Genomic DNA, 19,850 nt, shown 5'->3' with positions numbered 1-19,850 from the left:
AAAAAAAAAGAGGTGGTAGCTAAAGACATTCATAGTGCCGAGTTCAAAAATAATAATGGGAAGTCATCTATAGGGGAAAAAATGTTGCAGAAAAATATGTACAGGCAACAAGGAAACCACAGCCTTGAGTGAACTGTGGAACCCAAAGGTCATTCAAGAGTCAGGGAAGATTCACAAGCACTGGACTACAGCTGGCTTAAGAGTTTCAAGAGCCTCCACAGACACGAAGAAGTCATGATTATTTTACTTCAGTCAGTTCATAAAATTTTTTTTTTTCCTGTATATCTTTTTAACCATTGGGTGTTAGTTAATAATTATATACTACATAAAAAGACCAGACACTATTAACCATACTGACCCAGATTACTGTACTATAATCTGCAGATTAAATTCAGTGTTTACTTTGGTGGAAGCAGATTGTTTAAATTATATTTTACATTAAATCTCCATCTGGTGGAAAGCATCTGTGATGCATATTATGAAATAGTAATATTTAGAAATAATCCTGCTAATTCACACCTTTTGGGATTAGGAATATGGTACATAAGTAATATTACAAAGCTAAATTTAAACAAATTTTGATTTTGAGCATATGCCTTTTATTTACATACAAACACCGTAAAATTAAGAGCTAAATTAACATATTTGAAGCACTGTCCTTCAAAAAGTCCACCATGACGCTGAAGCCATTCACACAGCCGCGTCTCAACTCCAACAGCACTGCTACCCCAAAGTCCGGTACCAAACAGCGGCCGTTTCAGCCCATCCTCGTTCTAACTAGACGTAAATCTGCAAGGCAAAAGTCCAGAGGTGTTTCTCTGAAGATCTATGAGGCTTCCTCTGCTTTAGGCGCTGCCTCGGCACCATCGTCCAGGCTCTGCTGTTTGATGTACTGTTCCAGCAGGGCGGAGAGATGAGCCGGGTGGCGCTGCAGCATGAAGGCTGTGCGGGACGTCAGCATAGTCAGCCCGCTGACCATCTCGCCCTGGACGACGGTCAGCGACGGCAGCTTGGAGTAGCTGACCACGCCCTGTGCACTCAGCAGTGTGTTGTCTATGCAGGCGCCTGCGGAGAGATGAGAAGATGAAATTTAAACTGGTAAACTTTCAAAATTTTAGTGTTTATATAACAAGGTGCAAAATTAAAAAACGATAGACTCCGCTACAGAATCAGATGTTGTCGTTTGTAGTTAGCGCTCCTCTAAGACCAACAGTGAAGCTTGATTCACAAAAAAAAAAGTCTATGAAATTTACTAATTAGTTCCTGAGTTACTCAGGAACAACCGCATTACCTGAAAGAAAAAAGAAAAAAAGCTGAAAAAAAGTCAAAACATTTCTCTTATTTCAGATTGATGACATGACTTGGCAAAAAATAATACCTAAAAACGTTTCTTTCTCTCATTATTCTGGCATTCAGCAAATAGAAACAATTTTGCTGACTGATCTAAACATGTATTTTAATAGCATTTAATCTAAATATGTAATTTCAATTGTCCCATAAAAACTAAACATTTTTGATCATAATACAATTTCAATAGACAGAAAGGCCTTTTAGGAAGAGGCCATTTTTCCTATTTCTTGTCAGAACGTATCCTATTGTGGATGTTCATACAGCAGAGCAGTTTTTTGGAAGCATTTATAAAACATACCTAAGAGTACCATCTGTGGGCTAACCCTGAGAGCAGACATCATCTCTTTCACCTTCGGCTCTTTGCTCACGAAGAGAACGGTGGGACCGATAAACAGAGGAGCCATGTTGCTATAAACTGAGTTACTCAGGAACGGCCGCATTACCTGAAGGAAAAAAAAAAGAAAGAAGAAAGCTGAAAAAAGTCAAAACATTCCAACTCGTAAAGGTGAATCATCCTGAAAGAAACATATTTACAGTTTTTTTTCTGAGGTATGCATGGTACTTTTGCTTTATTTTTGTCCGAATGACTGTGTAAAAGGGCAAAAATGTGCTGCAAGTTATTTGATACAGATAGTATCAAAACTGCTGAAAGTATCGACTTTAAACATCACAGCGAGAGGTTAAACTCCTTAACGCTGTTTTAATCAATCCACAGTATCAAAACGAATCTATGACGCACCACTCACAGTGACTAAGAGGAATCCTGGTTACCTGGTTGGGGAAAGAGCTAATTTTGATGCCGTGTTTGTAAAGTCTGTGTCTGAGAATCAGCATGTCGTCAGCACTGCAGGCGTTTGTCTGGACCACAGCGATCATTTTGCACTCCTCAAACACTTTCTCCAAATTCTTCTTCAGGAGTAAAACAAGCTCATTATCCTGAAGGAAGCAAAGAAAAGAAATTTAGCAGAAAAAACTGCAAAAGTTTGGGTCATAAAAAAAGGAATAAATTCAAAGATTCTATCCATCAGTCGGTCAGAGACAAGAATCAGACAACTATCCTTTACTTTTGCTCAAATACAGAGTATAAATGTGTCTAATCCTCTGTAGACACATTCTGATGAACTTATTGGAACATATCCTTTCAGCGGCCTCCACTTCACGTAGAGTAATGGTGCTTCTAAGACCCCTACTTGAACTATCAGGATTTGGTCCATTAAAGAATTGTAGCATAGCACCACATGTACCAAAAACATCCTCTTTAATTCTAGACAGAAATTTAGTGAATGGAAAAGGGATTCCATCCAGGTCTTAAAGAAAATTGGCATACTGTCGTAAAGAATATTCTCCAACATGCCTAATGACAGTTTAGAAATAAACTTCTCTAATTTCATTAAAAGTAGGTCTCTTCAGTTGCAGCTGCCGTCGGGGTCTCACCTCCTGGACGTGCTTTTTTTCGGACGGATAAGCCCCCGGGGGAATGGTCCTAGCTGGAGGAATGTACCGTGTGACGGCAAGGAGCTTCTGTTTGAGAATATGAAGGGGTTTTTTATGACGGGTCACAGCTTTGGACCCGTGCCGGACACTCTGAATCAGAGGCAGCCACCCTGAAAGCCACAGAGCTGGTTAGAAATCTACCACAACACCGGCGATGCAAAGTTAGCATCGACTAGCCACGCTGCAAATCTGCCACCGTTTAACTAAAAGGTGGCAGACACTAATAACAACAGACACCAATGTACGCAGTAAAAATACATTTCTAACATTTTAACGAGTTAAGTCTGTTTTTTAAAAAAGATTTAAGGTGTTTTACCCTGGTTTTGTTGCAACTTCATACACAAGGTCGCCGACATCTTCAACAGGAAATACGTTTTTAGACTGCGACAAAGGAAGAAATGTTGCATTCAATTCCACGTCAGTAAATATAAAATCTTCACCAATAAAGCTCTGACTAGCTAGAACTAGTTAAAACTCAACCCGGACCATAAACATAGAATTGCAACTAATAATAACCCAAACTACATTCGAAACATAATTTTTATGTTTCGAATAAAAAAATTAAAAACAATTCCGAAGAAATTTTGCTGAATTTCTTCTGAAACTGTCAGCTTTTCATAAACAAATTCTGTTCACATTCTTTTGATGCTTATAAACGTTAGCTTGCATAAGTGTTTTATATAAAATAAAAGTAGCTTAATAATTTATTTTCTTAAGTGCTTTGAGTATTATAATGAAAAGGGTTTTTTTCAATCAAAAAAAGCATACAAAAAGGATTACAATGTCTTTTTTTGCATTACTTTAATGAATGAGTTGTAGAGTTGAGAGTAGAGGTTTCAGACTAATTTATCCTTTTAATTCTATTTTTTTCTTTTCAAACCATTAATCAATGTATTTTTGTCAACAGACCTTGGCAAACAAGAAAACTCATGTCATTTGAACGCCTCGCAACGTATTGACGTGTGTGTTTTTTTTCTTCTGTTTATTTTATGCATTTAAACCACATTTTATTTATGTCCTGCTTAAATTAGGACTGAAGACATATTGTTTTAAAAAAATATCCACATTATTTTACAAAAAACGAATGTTGTCTTAGCACAAAAGTTGCACGTTTGCATAATCCTTTACGTAAAGGTTACGTCAGAGTAGTTTTGACAAGCATGAGGCGCATACTCAGTGTGAGTTTATTAAGAGATTTTAGCCTGTTTGGTAGAAATTACCCCTCTCGGATTAGCCTATCTGTTGGGGAACGGGGCGCTTTTGAACTAAATTTTTGCAGCAAAACGATAAGTGACGGCAGCACCATGGATCTGAGCAATATGAGGAAGAAATATAGAGGGGTTGAAGAGGTGAGTGGCATTCTAAGCAGAAACATTGTGTATTGTGTTGAGCAAATCAAGACAGGAGTCACAGTCTGGAGGTGCAAGGTCACAAAGTAACTATTTTGCATAGTGCTAAATCTGTAGTGAGAAAGCTGAAAACAAGTATACTTGCAAGGATTGTATGCCTCAATTCGTAAAGCTCCCTGCATGCTTTAGACTTTGACCTATGCCCAGCCATCTAAGGGTTAATGAAAAAGCAAATCTCAAATAGGTCAGCCATAAGAAGAGAGTGACTCTTTTGGTTGACCCTAAACTGTGAAAATAACCAATTTGGTTTGCGTGATGCATGTACTGTTAAAACAAATGTTGATCCTGCAGACATTATGTTTGTTCAACTGTAAGCAAATGAAAGATTCTTGCAAAGCATTCATAACCTTGTTCCACATTCTTCTTACAAACTTAAGCATTTTGGGGGGGGTTTAACTGTAGGTGATAGGCTAACATAAGGTCTGACTTGACATGTTCCTGCCGGTGGAACCAGTTGTGTTTAAGTACCTACATGTCATCCATCGCTAGTGTTTTTTTCAGATGTCTGGTTTATTTTTAGAGTACCAGAGAGAGAGCAAGACTTAAACGGTTATAAGAAAGTCCAAATGCTGCGCAACGAATTGATGTGTTTTTTTCTTTATTACTGTTAAACCTGTCTTTCAGAGATTTGCTGGATTTGAGAGTGTTTTGGAGTTCTTACCACATTCTCTTACATCCAGGGACTGTCAGCATTGCAAAATACATGTCAGACCTTCAGCTCTAAAATAATTTGGCCTTTGCTTTAAGGTAACAATAAGAGACTGGTGTCTGTAAAGCACATTGGAGCAAATTATAAATCAGTGGTTTTCAATCCTTATCCTCAGGACCTTGTGACCTTCATGCTTTAAATTTGTCTCTGCTCCAGCACATCGGAATCGAATGAGTCCATTGCCTCATCAAAATAAGTGCTTCAAAACCATTTATTTAGATAAGGTGTGTGGAAGCTCGAAAACACCTAAAACATGCCGGACAATGTGTTCTGAGGACTAGGATTGAAAACCTGTGGTATAAATAGTCATACCACTCATGAAATGAAGGTAGTCAGACACTATATTCTGCTTGGTCCATCTGTAATAAGAAAATATCTGTTTTCTTTCTAAAATTGCTTCCACTTTACACTGTTTTTGTGAAAGAGGGGCTTCCTTTGAACCAAGGTTTACAAATATTTTAAAAATAATAGCAGCATGGTTCAATATTTTAAACTGTCTTTAATATCTTTTATTAGCAAACGACTACATTTGTGCATTCTCCAGAATCTTTGTACTTTTTATGACTTCAGCTCTGAAGGCCTGTGGTACTACTAATGGCTAAGCTTGAGTTATCTCAGTAACAAGGTCCACAACAAAGTGTGTTGTCTGCATAACCTGTAGAGCTTACATATGGTTCCTTTGCTGACTGAGAAAAGAATTGGATTTTTGAGTTTCTCACTGGCTGTTCTCCAGTCAGGCCTGATCAAACTAGAAATTGCTCACCACTCGATTTCTCTGTGTGTGTGACATTTTCTAAAATTGCTTCCTTGTTTTTTTCTTTTTTTGAGCTGCCTAAACAAGATATTTTTTATGCAGTGCTTTGAGGAGAGTCAACTTGGATCTTTGGACCCCATCAAGGAGTTTGGAAACTGGTTTGATGAAGCAACAAAGTGCCCTGAAGTCGGAGAGGCCAATGCTATGTGCATCGCCACAGCCTCCAAGTAGGTAACCCTACCATCTCCCAGCGACTTTGAAACTTTAAAGACTAATACCTTCTGTAATTGTGTCTCATCACCTCTGTCTGACCAGGGATGGACGTCCATCTGCGCGTATGGTCCTCCTGAAAGGTTACAGCCATGAAGGTTTCCGCTTCTTCACAAACTACGAGAGCAGAAAAGGCAATGAGTTGGTGTGTAACTGTGTTGTTAATCCTTATAAATCCAAAAATTGAATTAAGCTCGAATCGACTCAAAATGTATTTCTCTTCCGTAAACTCACGTCTTTCTCCTTCTAATAATGTTTTCTTGCTGAGCAGTTTGCTAACGTGCTAATCTAATTCTAGCATGCTTTTTCCAGTTTTGATTCAGGCCATTCAAAATTTTATTTTTCACGTATTTCAGTACAGCGCCAGTCTGTCATATGAAGACAAAACTTACAAAAAAACTTATTTTCCTGCGTCATGAATGCAGGGTATTGCTTTAAATGCTGTGCAATTTAATAATAATGTTGTGAACTAATAATAAACTTTTTTTCTAGGTTTTATAATAATCATTTAATGTTGATTTAATGTGCATTTTTTCTGAATCCGACTGACTTTTTGTTGGCAGGAGAGCAATCCATACGCATGCCTGGTTTTTTACTGGGAACCACTTAACAGACAGGTAAGAGGCACTATAAAATAACTCTCTCTGTTTCCCACTTTTTCCACCACTGATGGTCAGTTTATTGTAATTTTAATTCAAAGATTCGTATTGAGGGCTCAGTGGAGAGGATCCCCTACCAGAACTCCTGTGATTATTTCCACTCCCGGCCGAAGAGCAGTCAGATCGGGGCCGTTGTGAGCCGACAGAGTACTCCAGTCCCTAACAGAGATGTAAGAGATGACAGAGCCGCTCTGTGTTTTAGCTCATACATGTTTATAAAACATTTGTAGGCTGATCTTGAGTATGTTTTTCAGTATTTGAGGCAGAAAAATGCTGAACTGGAGGAAAAGTACAAGGACACAGAAGTACCAATGCCAGATTACTGGTGAGAATATATTTTTATGATTATTTCCAAATAATGAAAATAATTAACAAAGTTAATTATCTAAATGCGGCAATTAATTCGTGCATTGGACATTTCTTCCATTTGAACAGCAGGTTGAAAACTGAAAAGTTAGAATTGTTTTTTTCTATCCATTAAATGCATCAAAACTAAAAAATGTCCACCATTTTTATAATATCTTTCTATACATCAACCAACAGCATGTACTGTGATACAACCTGCAGCATACTTATTGTTCATAGACCTTAGTACAAATAAAATGTACATTGTCCAGTCAGGCCATAAAAAGCCTCATTGGTTGTTTATGTACAGAAAAAAACTTTATTTTTGTTTTTATTACACCAGTTTCATTTACTAAAACTAAATTTTGAACATGTTATTCAAATTAAATGAAAAGGTAACTTGGAAGACTAACAATTAAAATGCTTTCAAAATATCACAAGACAGTTTGGCTGCTTGGAAGGAAAGTTTTATCAGATTCCTTATTCTTATTATACAAACAAGTAAAATTAAATGTTCCAATTAGTGCAATAAAAATAATAAAAGTGGTACTACAAAATATTATCTTCCTTCCATTTCAGCACTATGTGTTGTTTTGTGCAGGTCTATCAAAGCGATACTGAAGTTTGTGGTTGTAATGTGACAAAATGTGGAAAACTTCAAAGTGTGCTGATCTGTTTGCAAGGTGCTATTCATAAAAAGTAACTTTGCAAATGTTTGAACTGTCCACAAGAAGCATATCAGCATGATCTCCTCGGTGTTTCCCCATCACACTCCAACTGCGTCTTGTGATCTTTCAGGGGCGGCTACATGGTCAAGCCTCACTCGATTGAGTTCTGGCAGGGTCAGACCAACAGACTCCATGACCGCATTGTTTTCACCAAGGTGAAGGACGGAGAGAAACGGGGGGAGTTCCAGCATGAAGCCGAGGGAGGCTGGGTGTACCAGCGACTTTCTCCATAAGATCCACCTCCACAGATGTTCCATCCAGAACACCACGAACTTAAAAAGTAGCCAACATCTGAAGGTACTGGAGGAAAACCATTTGATGTTTGTTAAATCTGTGTCGACTGTGCCTGTAGATTCTTTGACTTGAACCATCTGAACCTGCGACCTGACTGTGACACGAAAGTTCACGTTTTATTTTGGCTTTAAATAGAAACAAGGAAAGCTTGCCTCCTCAGACACAAACGAGTCACAGCTGGTTGTTTGTTTGTTGTCTTCACATCTTAAAAAGAGCACAGTGGTCTTTCAAGTGCAAATTCAGTTTACGGGCTTTTGCTAAAGTATTCACACCCCTCCATATCTTTCACATTGTCTCCTGTTAAATGTTTGGTGGAATTCTTTAGGCCTTTATGTGATAGAGAAACCCAACATATCGTGAAGTAAATGTTTACTTTTCAAGTAAAAATTTTAGAAATGTCTTGTGCATATCTTTTCGGTCCCTGGTGAAGATAACCATACCCACCATCCTTTTTTCAGAGTTGCCATGGTGTATTTATGGTGATGTGTAAGTTTTGCACCACATAAAGCTTTGATTGTAGGCCATTAAGTTTAATTTTGGCCTTATTGGAGCAGAGCATCTTCATGTTTCTCTGACCAGTGAAGCCTTCGCTGAACTGCTATGCAAGATGAGATTCATTTTGCTCTGGATGTTTTATTTAAAGGAGTAAATACAAATGCACACCAACATTTTAGACTTCAATTTGAAAAATAAAATATTTAAAAAAAAAAAAGATGTTTTTTGTTCCATTTCACAATTACTGGGTAGGTTGTGTTTTGTCCATCCCCAAATAAAATACATTAGAGTTTCTAGATATAATGTGACAAAATATGAAGAAGTTTAAGTGGCGTGAATACTCAAGGTTATGTAGCTAATGTAGTAATTTATGTCTAGAATAATATTTTATAAAGAGAGAAAACTGTTTGAAGTAGAGTTCTGATTTCAGTTTGATGTTTTCTTGGTAATACTAGAGAAGATCATTTCTAAAATGGGAGTTTACAATGGCTTTCCAGATCCATAATCGTGTTGTTTTTAAATGGTCAAACATTTATTAATCCAGTTAAAAAGCCTACAAACAGAGATGATTAAAAAATGTGACCTGTCTTTAAAATAAAATAGCGTTCACATGCAGCCTATTAAAGTGAGGAATAAAGTAATTGTTGCAGATTATATTTGCCTTTTAACATTGAGATTAAAAGTGCTAATGCTGTCTTGTACTACTTGAAAGCCTTTCATTGTTAAATTTGAAACTGTAATAAAGTTTAATTTTGAACAAAAGCCTGAGTGTGTTCGACCAGCAGGTGGCAGTAGAATCATTATTAAAGGAAGAAAAAGAGTAATACCCATGCATCTGAGAAAAGATAAGAACTCTCCTGCACAAAATGCTCAAATGTCCATTTAGATCCACATTTAGCTTATGAAGTAGCTTTAGCGGAGCTGCATTATTAAATGAAAAGCGGCGGTCAAGAGCTGAGTGTGAGTTACTAGTGTCTGCTTACCATCACCAGGTCAACGAAACCTACCAGCTACTGCTGAGGGGGAAACAGCAAACTGCTTTATAACATGACACAGTGATCTCACCAAGATCAGCTTGCTAACAGCAGCAACCATCAGAGTGTTTCCTCCTGAATATATTAATGATCTTGCATCCAGAAAGACACCTCTTGCATAGGAAGGACCTCAAGTACAATGAAATTGTCTTACTTTAATCAAGATTGACATAAATAATTTCAGCAAAAGGTATCTCTACCACAAAGCTGTTTCTTTAGCTTTTCATATGTTTGTTGAGATATAAAATTGCACCTGAAAATGTTTATTATGGTGGTATTAATTTCATAGATTAAATCAACACTCTGAGCCAGTTAAGCACTGGATCTTAAAGCTCTTATTTTCTAACTTTCTTTTTCTAGCAGTGAAAACTTGCTAGTGTTAATTAGTATCTTTTGAAAGGGGATTATGTAGAGACTGAAAATGTTTTAAACTATTACTTTTTCACTTCCTGCAGTACGTCACTGTGCTACTTGACTAATGGTAGCAAGTGTGCAAAAGTAACCAATGGAGATTATTTTTTAGCCTATTCTATTTATTGTCCCACTCCGGTTGTGAGGGGAAAAAAATCAATTAAAATGAACAAACAATCACAACTGTTGTTTTATATTACAATTTGTTTTTTTAAGTTTTATTAGCATGTATCTGTGGGTAGTTTGCTAGGTCTAGCTAGCACTTAAACAGGAAAATTGTGGTGGTCAGCATTGAGCCACAAAGTTTAATTTGTGTCTTATTTGGCACACGTTAAACTGTAATCTACCTACAATCAGTGTATTATTTTCTATATTTTACCAACAGACAAATAATCAAGACAATGAGGCTGAAGTCTAGATTTAACTCAACCACTGAAAGCCCAGTTGACATTGCCCTATCGCTAACAATTCACTAGAATAAGTCCGGACTGTCTTTTGATCCCTAACCAAATTCTTATTCTACCATAGAGCATCTAATAGTCCTCTGAGAAACTTAAAAGCATAAAAACATTTCAAATCAATCTTGAGTAAATTTTTCATTTTTCTTTAAGCCGCCCCTTAAACAGGAGCAGCAAGTCAATTTTGGTTCCAGCTGTAATATTTTAGTTTCTATCCTCCTCTGATAAAGAAAACAACACTAAATGAGTAATAATAATGGCTTTTATTTAAAAATGGTCCATTTGATGCAACTGGTACTTTTCTGCATCATTCACACTGTCAACACAAATGACAAGCAAAGACTTAAATTCAACTGCTTTATATTTATTTACCTTCTGTTTTAGTAAAAACCAAATCTATTTTTAAAACAGGGCTCATTGCATTTTTAAAACCACTTACTTTTCTAACTTCTCGTACCACCTGGCTGTGCTGTGAAAAGCATCCATGGCGTATATGGAACTCTTTGTATTTAGAGATGAGGTCAAAGGCACAACATGGAGATTTAGTACACATCTCTCTGATATCTCATAAATTTTCTGACTCAGAATAAGAAGGAAAAAACCATTTTAATGACATTTTCTCTGAAACATTGCTATAAGTTATACAACGTGTTTAATTATTCAGTTTGTTCCTTATAAGAAAATGTGACTGTTGTTTTCTATTACCAATAAATACCAATGCAAATAATGTTTTCTAGTGTTTTGTTAGTGTATGTGAAATAAAATTTGATAAAAATGTTGAAACAATTTATTTTAAGTTATAATTTAATGTTACCCCAAAAATCTTTACAACGGTCATTTACAAAATTTATAAACTTGCATTTGATTAATAAAAAACATACTAAGCAATTATTTTTCCAGCACAGTAAAAATTTATAAAACGCCCTTCACAAGGTGATAAATCCTTTTCTCGGAGTTTTTATTACTTATTTCATATATTTACTTAGAAAACAATAGGTAATACCATCTAAATAACTTCCGGGGCTACTGTGAACATTTAATAATTTTTCTGACATTTTGTATTTTAATCAAGTTTTGCATGTTTTTTCATAAAATTCAAGCAAATGCACTGTGTCTTTTCATAAAAGGTCCTATTTAAATCATAAAAATACATAATTGCTACACAAGACAAAGGAGGTTAAGCTTAAGCTACTTCATTTCAGCTCTTATTTAAAGAAACACCAGTGCAAACATAAAAAATGCTTGAGAACATTTGGACATTTGATGTTAGAATTCAACATTTACAATAATGAGAGAAATGTTTCCAGAACCGGTCCATTATTCAGTTTATGAATATATTAACGTCTGTTTCAAGATACCACTTGTTTGTTTTATTTACTGTTGCCACTTGTATGCGGTACAGTGTGGCAATAGCCCTTGTCTGAGTGATTTATGACACTTTTATGATCACGTAGATGTATTTTGCTATTTGTCCGTCTTGTTTTTATGATTTTCACTACTGAGGTTGTGCTCTGCAAACAGGCTTGGGTTTTCTGCCAGCGTGGATCGGACTTTCTTTTTCTCTTTGAAGCGACCGGAGTGGGACACTTTGACGTGGCGGCCTTTGGTGGCAGATTTATCCACAATCTTCTCCAGCCTTGCATTGAACTGGCTGTCCATATCGTCTGAAGAGATGCCTGCTTGGTCTTTGTTCTCATTGTTGCTTCCGTGCTCTGCTGGGATTTCATACAAAACCTTAGGTTCAGATTTCTTCTTGCGTGAGAAGGTCAGCTTCCACCAGCTTGAGTCAGCCATAGCACCACGGAGACTGGAGGGATGGCCCTGCAGGAACCACAATACACCGTTAAGATGGCTGTCAACATTCAGTTAAAGCCGCTTCTTTCTTTAACCCTGTTATGACAATCAAATGACAATGAAAGGCAAACAGTGACTCAGAATTATAATAGAAATTTCAATGACTTCATGTTTCTTTCTGGAAATTGAGTTAACATCATTTGTAATGACAGAAATCTTCAAAATAGAATATATTGAAACTTTTTATGTCCAGATCAGACTGAACAGAATCTAGTTTATCAGCCATTTTTACAACAATACAGTAAACACAAAATGCTATGAGCAAAAGTCCAAAGCACCTGCAGATAAAGAATGTGTACAGTCATGGTCTCATGTTAGTTTGTACTCATTAAATTATTAACACAATTAACAGAGATATTAACAGAAATATTATTATCACTAACAATCCCTTTTGAATCAGGGATTCATATGGGAGTTGCATACTGTTAATTTCCCAGCTTTCTGCCGCGGGTTGCTGTGTTGCACAGTTGGTGTTAACGTATGTTTAAAAAAACACAAAAAATAAAACAGGAAAATTAGATCCATTAATGGTTTTATTTTTTTTCCTTCTGTTTTCTGTAAATTCTCAATTAATAACCGGTGCTTTCCTAATTTTGTGTAGCAGGAAATTGTGGTGTATTATTAACACTAACCTGTGTTAATGATACAGAAAAACGAGTGGTAAACTGTATTATTTTTCTTTCTTTTCTCCTTTGGTAATATGCATTAAAAATAATCGTGATCCCAAAATGTTTGATTTTATGCTATCTAAATCAGATAATTTAAAATGTGACAAATTGTAGCAGTTTGCTGCTGTTGTGGAAATGTTATCATGTGTGTAGAAAAAGTGCAGATAGCTGAGCTAGCTCTATTTTTTTCTTTTTTTTTCCTTTATTAGGTTGCCAAATAATGTAGCATTAAAGTAAAAAAAAAGGTTTGCTGGTTGGTCATGCTTGTCATTTTTGCTCAAGTGTCTGTATAAGCAATAGACTAATAATAAGGACAATACAAACAAAAATGATCTATATCATTGAAACTCTGGGCTCCACTTTCTGAACTACTGGCTTCTAATGAAAGTGGAGTCAGAAGTGTTTGACTATTTTAAGCTGAATTGCTTAATACATTGAACATAACAAATAAATGGTTTAAAAAGACTTTGTCTTTAAATACCACTACTGTTGCAGCTCTGTGTTTAATTGTTTTCCATGTCGCTCAGTTCAAAAGTACAAATAACAATATGCTCCTATTGTGTACACAGTGTTCTGCTCAACAGGCTCTTTCTTAGAAAGCTGAGCATAGCTATTGTTGCCCTCTTTCACCTGCTGCTCATCTATTTGGCTAGGAGTCGTAGCGACACCGGACACCTTGGTCTCAGCTGATAAATTAATGATTATCTGAACAGGATCCTCTGTTACTCCCGTGTGATCTGATACGAAAAAGCTTCTCACTGATCAAGAAACACACTGCCAGTCTTTAACTTGCACAGCAGAAACTTATGTAAGGACTTGCTGCTACTGTTGTAACATCAAAATTGTCTGGATTAAGTGTGTTGTCTGTATACATGTAGGGTTCTGTGATTTATCTTCAAATGAATTTATTCTGTTTTCGCTTTTTTGTCACACTTAAATGTCTCAAACTATAAAACATACTCTAATAACAAAGATAGCAAGAGTATAAATCCAAACAACAAGCTTCATAGGATTATTTCATTTTTCAAGGAGCTAAATTCAAACCAACCTGGTCTTTGCATGACAAACTAATCCATTGTTAAATCGTGGCTTACCTGCAATAATCCACACTTTTGAAATGTTTAAATCAGTTTCTCTGACCATACCCAGTTCTGATTGCTCTTAGACATGTGGAACGAAGAAATCACTTGTCTGATATGAAGGACACATGTGAAAAAAAAAATACTCACATCAAGTCCGTTCTCAACAAATTCATGAAAATATCTTTTTTAAAGAAATAAATAGGTTGCTGTTAGAAAAGCATTTTCTACAGAGCTAAGGCTTCATTAAACTAAACTGAACGATGTTGTCCACAAAATTACTTCAAGAGATCATCAATAACTCATCCAAGAGCTCACAAAAGTCCCCAAAACAACGTGTAAAGTAGTACAAATCTCACTTTGTTCTTGAATCCAATATGATTCCAGAATAAATTAAAAGACTGGATAAAAATTAGGAAATCGGGGAAAGTATGTTCTTCACTGACAAGAAAATAATTGAACTTCTTGTATTTAATTTAATTAATCTCTTGTAAAAAAAAAAATGAACTTTTGAAAAGGAATATTATACTAACTGTCAAACATGATGGTGGTAGTGTGATGGTCAGGGATTGCTTTGCTGCTTCAGAACCTGGATCATTTAATGTATTGATTCTACTCCAGTCATGAGATTGTGACGCTAAAATCAAGTGCATTTGTGTTATACATTAAGACAATGACCTGAAGTACACCTGCAACTTGATAAAAAGTAAAACAAGTTTTTTCAGTGGTCTAGTTGAGGTCTGGACTTAAATCCAACTGAAATGGAGAGACCTGACCTTAAACACACCACTCACGCTTAAAAACCCTTCAATGTATTATTATTTATTTATTCAAGGCAAGACTGAGTCAGAATTCCTCCACACTGATCAAGGTTGGAGTTCACTTGGGTCTATTTCTTCCCCTAAATAGATTAAATTTTCTTTTGAAAATTGTTTTTTGTATTTGCTCACATTATCTTTGTTCTGTAGGAGTTTTGTGTGACAATCTGAAAAATAGAAGATATCTTGGAGAGGACAAACACTTGCCCAACGCACTGAAAATACACAGGAAACAATAACCTCCACAATTTACCATTGCCTGGTAACCAGACAGCTAAAACAAATAACTGTTCAACAAAACAATTATTAACTGGGTAATCTGAGTGCATGGATCATAAACTGGTTTATGGAGCACTGTTTTGAAATGGCCCTCTGTCAATCTGCCTATAGAAAGCCTCGCACTGTTTGGTTGCTGTTTTCTTTTCGCAAAATCCTGTCTTAAAGGTTTTCTTAAATAGTTATTTTAATCAATTTTATGTATTAATTTCCTTATTGATTTTTGATAGGTTTATAGGACACATTGAGGGTACTGAAGAATCGGGCAGGTTGCCTATTATATCAAAAGAAGTGCATATTTCTGCAGAGTTTGTCAGGCTCTGTGAAGAAGTAAGAATGACTGAACATTGCTTCATTTACATTAAATCTGGAGGTGTAGTATGAATAAGATAAGAGTTTACTAAAGTTTTGCTGTAAAACATCAAAAAGAGGTAAAAAATAAAATAAAATTAAATTAAATTTAAAAAAAGTGATCCAGGCTTCAAGTTTCAGTGCCTGTCAGATTTCATGCATGAGTTACATTTTTTAGATTCACTAATGGAGCTGATTGGTGCTTACGTTTTAAGGTGAAAAGTTTTAAGAAACCAAGTTACATTGAGAAGAATTTTAGTGAATAATTATATTTAGCAACTTCAACGACTTCACCATATATATATATATATATATAACCATTCTCATGCTCAGTGTGGAAAGATCTTTTTTTAAAAGAAAACTATTTTCTGCAACAATGCCTTGTTTCATATTAACAACATCATCTTTTGGATAATGTTTGATGAAATTTGCTACATGACAGTCCTACCACCATCCTCAATGAACTCACTTTTATTAAAGAGTGACTTTTTAAAGTAAAAAACTTTAGTGACTTTAGGCTACAAAGATTTTTTTTAAACCACAAAATGTTGTGTTTTGGTTTCATTCATTCAGAACAGTTCTCCATCTTATTTGATACTTTCACTTCTGTTCACACCCAGTTCTGGTTTGCCAACATGAAGAAGTCCAAGCTGCTCCTCGAAGACTGACCTTCTGTCTGAAACTCTAAACCTGATAAATACTTAAGCTCATGATCAATCAAATCTGCACTGGACCCCAATCCAATGCTTCTCATGTCGTACGTGAGAATTTTAGCCTTTCCTATCAGTTTGACTAACTATTGGTTACAATAATAAAGTGAAATAATTAATTAGAAGCATCCTAATTGAACAAATGATAAAGACCTATCCATCTCATCTCAGCGCATTAAAGGCATTTAACAGCCACTTGGAGCACATCCCTTGTTACTGGAGAGATGTTGTTATAGCACTGACTTAATTGCCTGAGAAACAACAAATGTGCAAAAATGAATGAACTTACGACACTCTTCATCTTGTGTAAGAGACCTTGTAAGGCAGCTCCGGAAATGATATGGTGTGGCTAATTTAAGGAAGAAAGAGCAATTTATCTTATCAGTCAGATAAAGGATTATTATTAATAATAAATCTATCTTTCTGTCAGTTTAGGGAGAGTGCCTTTGTCCTGTGTCTGAATACACCCGAAACTGAGCTGACTATGAAATCTGAAAGATGTTTGGAAGTTGTGCAGATTGTACCCCCGGCTTTATGAGTTCCATAAGCGCAACAATGTCCCTTTCATGAACGCTTAAAGGAAGCAGAGAGGCATACAAATCTCTCTTTGGTGTGGTCATTTTTATCATGAAGCACCTATGCAAATAAAGAGCCTGTGCCCTTTCACAGAAACTCTCATCTTATCTGGATCATGTGACACTCGGCACCTGGCACGGAAAGCCAAATTGCCTGAGGGTAAAATAATTCAGATTTAATTTTTGGATCTGGAGATAAAACTTCTGATTTGCAGCTTAGTGCTGCAACCTGTCTGGGCCTAATTTCACAGTCTGACCCTGTATTACATAACAACGTCGGTGTTTAGTTTGAAGGTAGTCACGTAACAGATAGTCGTAAACTAGGAGAAACTTAACCATGTTTCTTTATTCTTATATTTTATGCTCTGTTGGAGTTGTTTAAAAGACACTGTTGAGCATTTTGCGCACATATTTCTTTCAGTGAGTCTTGTTTGACTTATATGTGACCTTTGAGACAAAATGTCCTGTTGACATGAGCCCCCTCCGCCCCCACCTCCGCCGCTCATTTTTAATAAGTTACTGTGTATTCTGCTATGTGTGCGGCTGAGCAGATTTTTCCAGAGGTCTCAGCAGGGGGAGAAAAGGGAGCAAATTTGGAAATGACTAACCAGCAGCGCCACGTTGGAGCAGCAGAGACGGAGACATGGGGGGCCTCCAAGGGCACCGGGCCCTCAGCTGGTTTCACAACAAAGCAGGCTCACTTCTGATTCTCAAGTTTCTTCTCTAGTGAAAAACACACCCCTGACTCATAGCAGAAAAGTCGACGGTGTTGATAAGCGAGGGGATTTAATTTTTTTTCTGCTTATCACAATGTTTATCTATTTGCTTCTCATGGTGATAAATGGAGACGTTTCTTTTACAGCAGCAAAGTCCAAAGTATTATCTTTGCTTTTATGGCTAATCTTGTGACCACCAAAGTAGGCGTCACTCTCGCTCAGTTTCAACTCTTCATCATGTTAAATCCTAATATCACTGTATATATTTGGTTTCTAACAAGTAAGGTTTGAATCTCTAAACGTAAATTTGCTGTCAATCAAATATTTGAACCTGAAAAAATCAGTACTCGGAGAAATAGAAATAAAATCTCATTCTAACAGCAGCCAAAAGATAACTTATATTGTTTTGTAAAGCAACCCAAAAGTTTTCTTTCTTACAAAACCCTCATGTCATTCTATCCCTGAATGCTTGACATTATTAGTTTTACAGCAGTAAAAAGTAAAGAAAATTGCTAAAGAATTTTTGTTTTTGTTTTTAATTGAGAACTTAGATTACATTTTCTTCAATATTGCATTTTATTTTGAACGGTTAAACATTGCAGTCTTACAGTTTACATAATTGAAACCATTATCGGTTTTGGTACGTTCAATTATGTAACTGGAACCTCCTCTAACAGTACATTACAGACTTCTTACCATCACTTGTTGCAGACATGAATCGGATTTCATGTGGACTTGTTCTCTTACCTTGGGGACGACGAACTGGCTGCCTGAAGGAGAGTGTCTCAGATATGGAAGTGTGCCACCATGCTGATGACTGTCTGTCTTCTTGCTGCAGCTATTGTGAATCTCCTGACTCTTCTCCTCAGGTGACTGTGAACAGGTGCATCATCTCTCCCTCTCTCCCTTTCTCTCCAGCCTTTTTTCTCATGTCCTCCACTTAAGAACACACCCTTCTCAAACACACATAAACCTAAGCCCCGCCTAGCTGAGAGTGCACAGCAATGTTGTAACATTGTCACCAAGCGACCTTCAGTGTTACAGGGTGCAATGAAAATCTTTTTTTGTCTCACCTTTAACGAGAATATTGTTTTATGTGAAGGAGGTAGCTGTTAGTAGGATAAACTCTGATTTATCACCATTTCAGAGTGATTGTGAGCTGGAAATTGGAGCAAAGCAAGATGGATGCAGAGCTGTTTTGCATGGCTTTGTGTAAAATCACAGTGAGTGGATGTCTTGGTGACCATTCAAATGAGCTGAAATTAGGCCACATGGTTCAGAGTCGAACATTATCTTTTCACAACTGCCTGACTTCAAAAGACACCAGCAGCGATTAATGTTGACCATCTGGTTAGCTAACACAAAAATGTATGTAAGAGATGTATGTGTCATTTTTGTCTCAGACTTAGATGTTTCAGATCATGAAACAAATCTTGATATGATATAAATATAACCTGAATAAATACAAAAGTGAGTTTTCAAATAATAATTGTATTCACCAAGGAGGCAAGAAAACACTATTCAAACCAACCTGTTCCCACTAGTGGGTCTCAGGGGAATGGTCCCCTGGGCAAGCCCTTTTTTCTGTCACCACCTGCCAAAGAAAATTATCCTAAAACAATTACTGCGTAATTTCTCAGAAATCAGTGGCAAGCAAGGGAAACTTACATCAGTCCATATGCCATATGGATACAAGTATTAGCAAAGAAGTTAAGGGTTCATCTTGATAAATAAGAGATAATGTCTACTTCTTGGGCACCACACCTCTTTCTAATGCCACTGTGAGCAGCTGCCCATGTAGTCCATATCAAAAACTGCCACAGCCTGGCCCTATAAAAAAATAAAAAATAAAAAATAAAAAAATGTTTTTTTATTTTTTTACATATTTAAGTCTCATGATAGGCTGTTCTTCTGAAATGTTTTTACCAGATGTAATAGGATGGACATCTTCCAATTAATTCTGCTTTGCTCTAATTAGTTCACAGAATAAAAAACGTGTACATGAGAAACATGTCTAAGTTGTTTACATATTGACCTCTGACCTTAACTAAGGCAAGAGAGACCTTCTGGGCTTTAGATCTTATTATGGGTTATTTTGTGACCTGGTGGACCTGTTCTTGTTGATGAGTGCTTGGAATACTTTTGTAGGGCAGACTCTTCTGGGAAGGTTTGCCACTGCTGCTTGTTTTCTCCATTTCTGGTTAACAGCTCTCACTGTGATTAACCAGAGTCCCAAAGCCTTAGTAATATCTCTGTAAACCTTTCCAAACTGATATCTGTCAGTGACTTTGCTTCTAATCTATTTTTCTTGAATTAGGGGTGGGGAGGTTGCTTGGGGTTTTTAATTTCTTTCTTTTTTTTTTTTCTTTTTTTTTTATGAAGTGGCTTGTGTA

At 36.4% G+C, this 19,850-nt stretch overlaps 3 protein-coding genes across 3 annotated transcripts; 1 reads left to right on the top strand and 2 right to left on the bottom strand.

Annotated features, from left to right (window-relative positions):
* Positions 1–576: 576 nt before the first annotated feature.
* On the bottom strand, positions 577–3,243 carry mrpl10 (mitochondrial ribosomal protein L10). The gene is made up of 5 exons (XM_044102454.1): positions 3,161–3,243; positions 2,785–2,954; positions 2,122–2,286; positions 1,649–1,793; positions 577–1,065 (listed from the first exon to the last, which is right to left on the bottom strand). The coding sequence occupies exons 1-5, from the start codon at positions 3,198–3,200 to the stop codon at positions 827–829; spliced, it is 759 nt and encodes a 252-aa protein (XP_043958389.1). The 5' UTR covers positions 3,201–3,243; the 3' UTR covers positions 577–826.
* Positions 3,244–3,942: 699 nt separating this feature from the next.
* Positions 3,943–10,774, top strand: pnpo (pyridoxamine 5'-phosphate oxidase). Its single transcript, XM_044103089.1, has 7 exons — positions 3,943–4,193; positions 5,819–5,943; positions 6,032–6,131; positions 6,550–6,603; positions 6,687–6,815; positions 6,900–6,970; positions 7,789–10,774. Exons 1-7 carry the CDS (start codon positions 4,005–4,007, stop codon positions 7,949–7,951), a joined length of 831 nt encoding a protein of 276 aa, XP_043959024.1. The 5' UTR covers positions 3,943–4,004; the 3' UTR covers positions 7,952–10,774.
* Positions 10,775–11,182: 408 nt separating this feature from the next.
* prr15lb (proline rich 15 like b) lies at positions 11,183–18,372 on the bottom strand. The gene is made up of 2 exons (XM_044103091.1): positions 18,205–18,372; positions 11,183–12,231 (listed from the first exon to the last, which is right to left on the bottom strand). Exon 2 carries the CDS (start codon positions 12,202–12,204, stop codon positions 11,875–11,877), a length of 330 nt encoding a protein of 109 aa, XP_043959026.1. The 5' UTR covers positions 12,205–12,231; positions 18,205–18,372; the 3' UTR covers positions 11,183–11,874.
* Between the last annotated feature and the right edge of the window lie 1,478 nt (positions 18,373–19,850).

Source organism: Gambusia affinis, linkage group LG20, assembly GCF_019740435.1.
Source record: "Gambusia affinis linkage group LG20, SWU_Gaff_1.0, whole genome shotgun sequence".
NCBI lineage: Eukaryota > Metazoa > Chordata > Actinopteri > Cyprinodontiformes > Poeciliidae > Gambusia > Gambusia affinis.
This window is presented reverse-complemented; position numbering and strand designations above follow the sequence as displayed.

Coding starts and splice junctions, on each gene's coding strand:
- prr15lb (XM_044103091.1), bottom strand. CDS start 12,204: ATGGCTGACTCAAGCTGGTGGAAGCTGACCTTCTCACGCAAGAAGAAA.
- pnpo (XM_044103089.1), top strand. CDS start 4,005: ATGAGGCGCATACTCAGTGTGAGTTTATTAAGAGATTTTAGCCTGTTT. Junction 4,194..5,818: donor AATATAGAGGGGTTGAAGAG/GTGAGTGGCATT, acceptor TTTTTTATGCAG/TGCTTTGAGGAGAGTCAACT. Junction 6,816..6,899: donor CTCCAGTCCCTAACAGAGAT/GTAAGAGATGAC, acceptor TATGTTTTTCAG/TATTTGAGGCAGAAAAATGC.
- mrpl10 (XM_044102454.1), bottom strand. CDS start 3,200: ATGTCGGCGACCTTGTGTATGAAGTTGCAACAAAACCAGG. Junction 2,287..2,784: donor AAAAAAAGCACGTCCAGGAG/GTGAGACCCCGA, acceptor TGCTTCCTTCAG/GATAATGAGCTTGTTTTACT. Junction 1,794..2,121: donor TTAGCTCTTTCCCCAACCAG/GTAACCAGGATT, acceptor TTTTTCCTTCAG/GTAATGCGGCCGTTCCTGAG.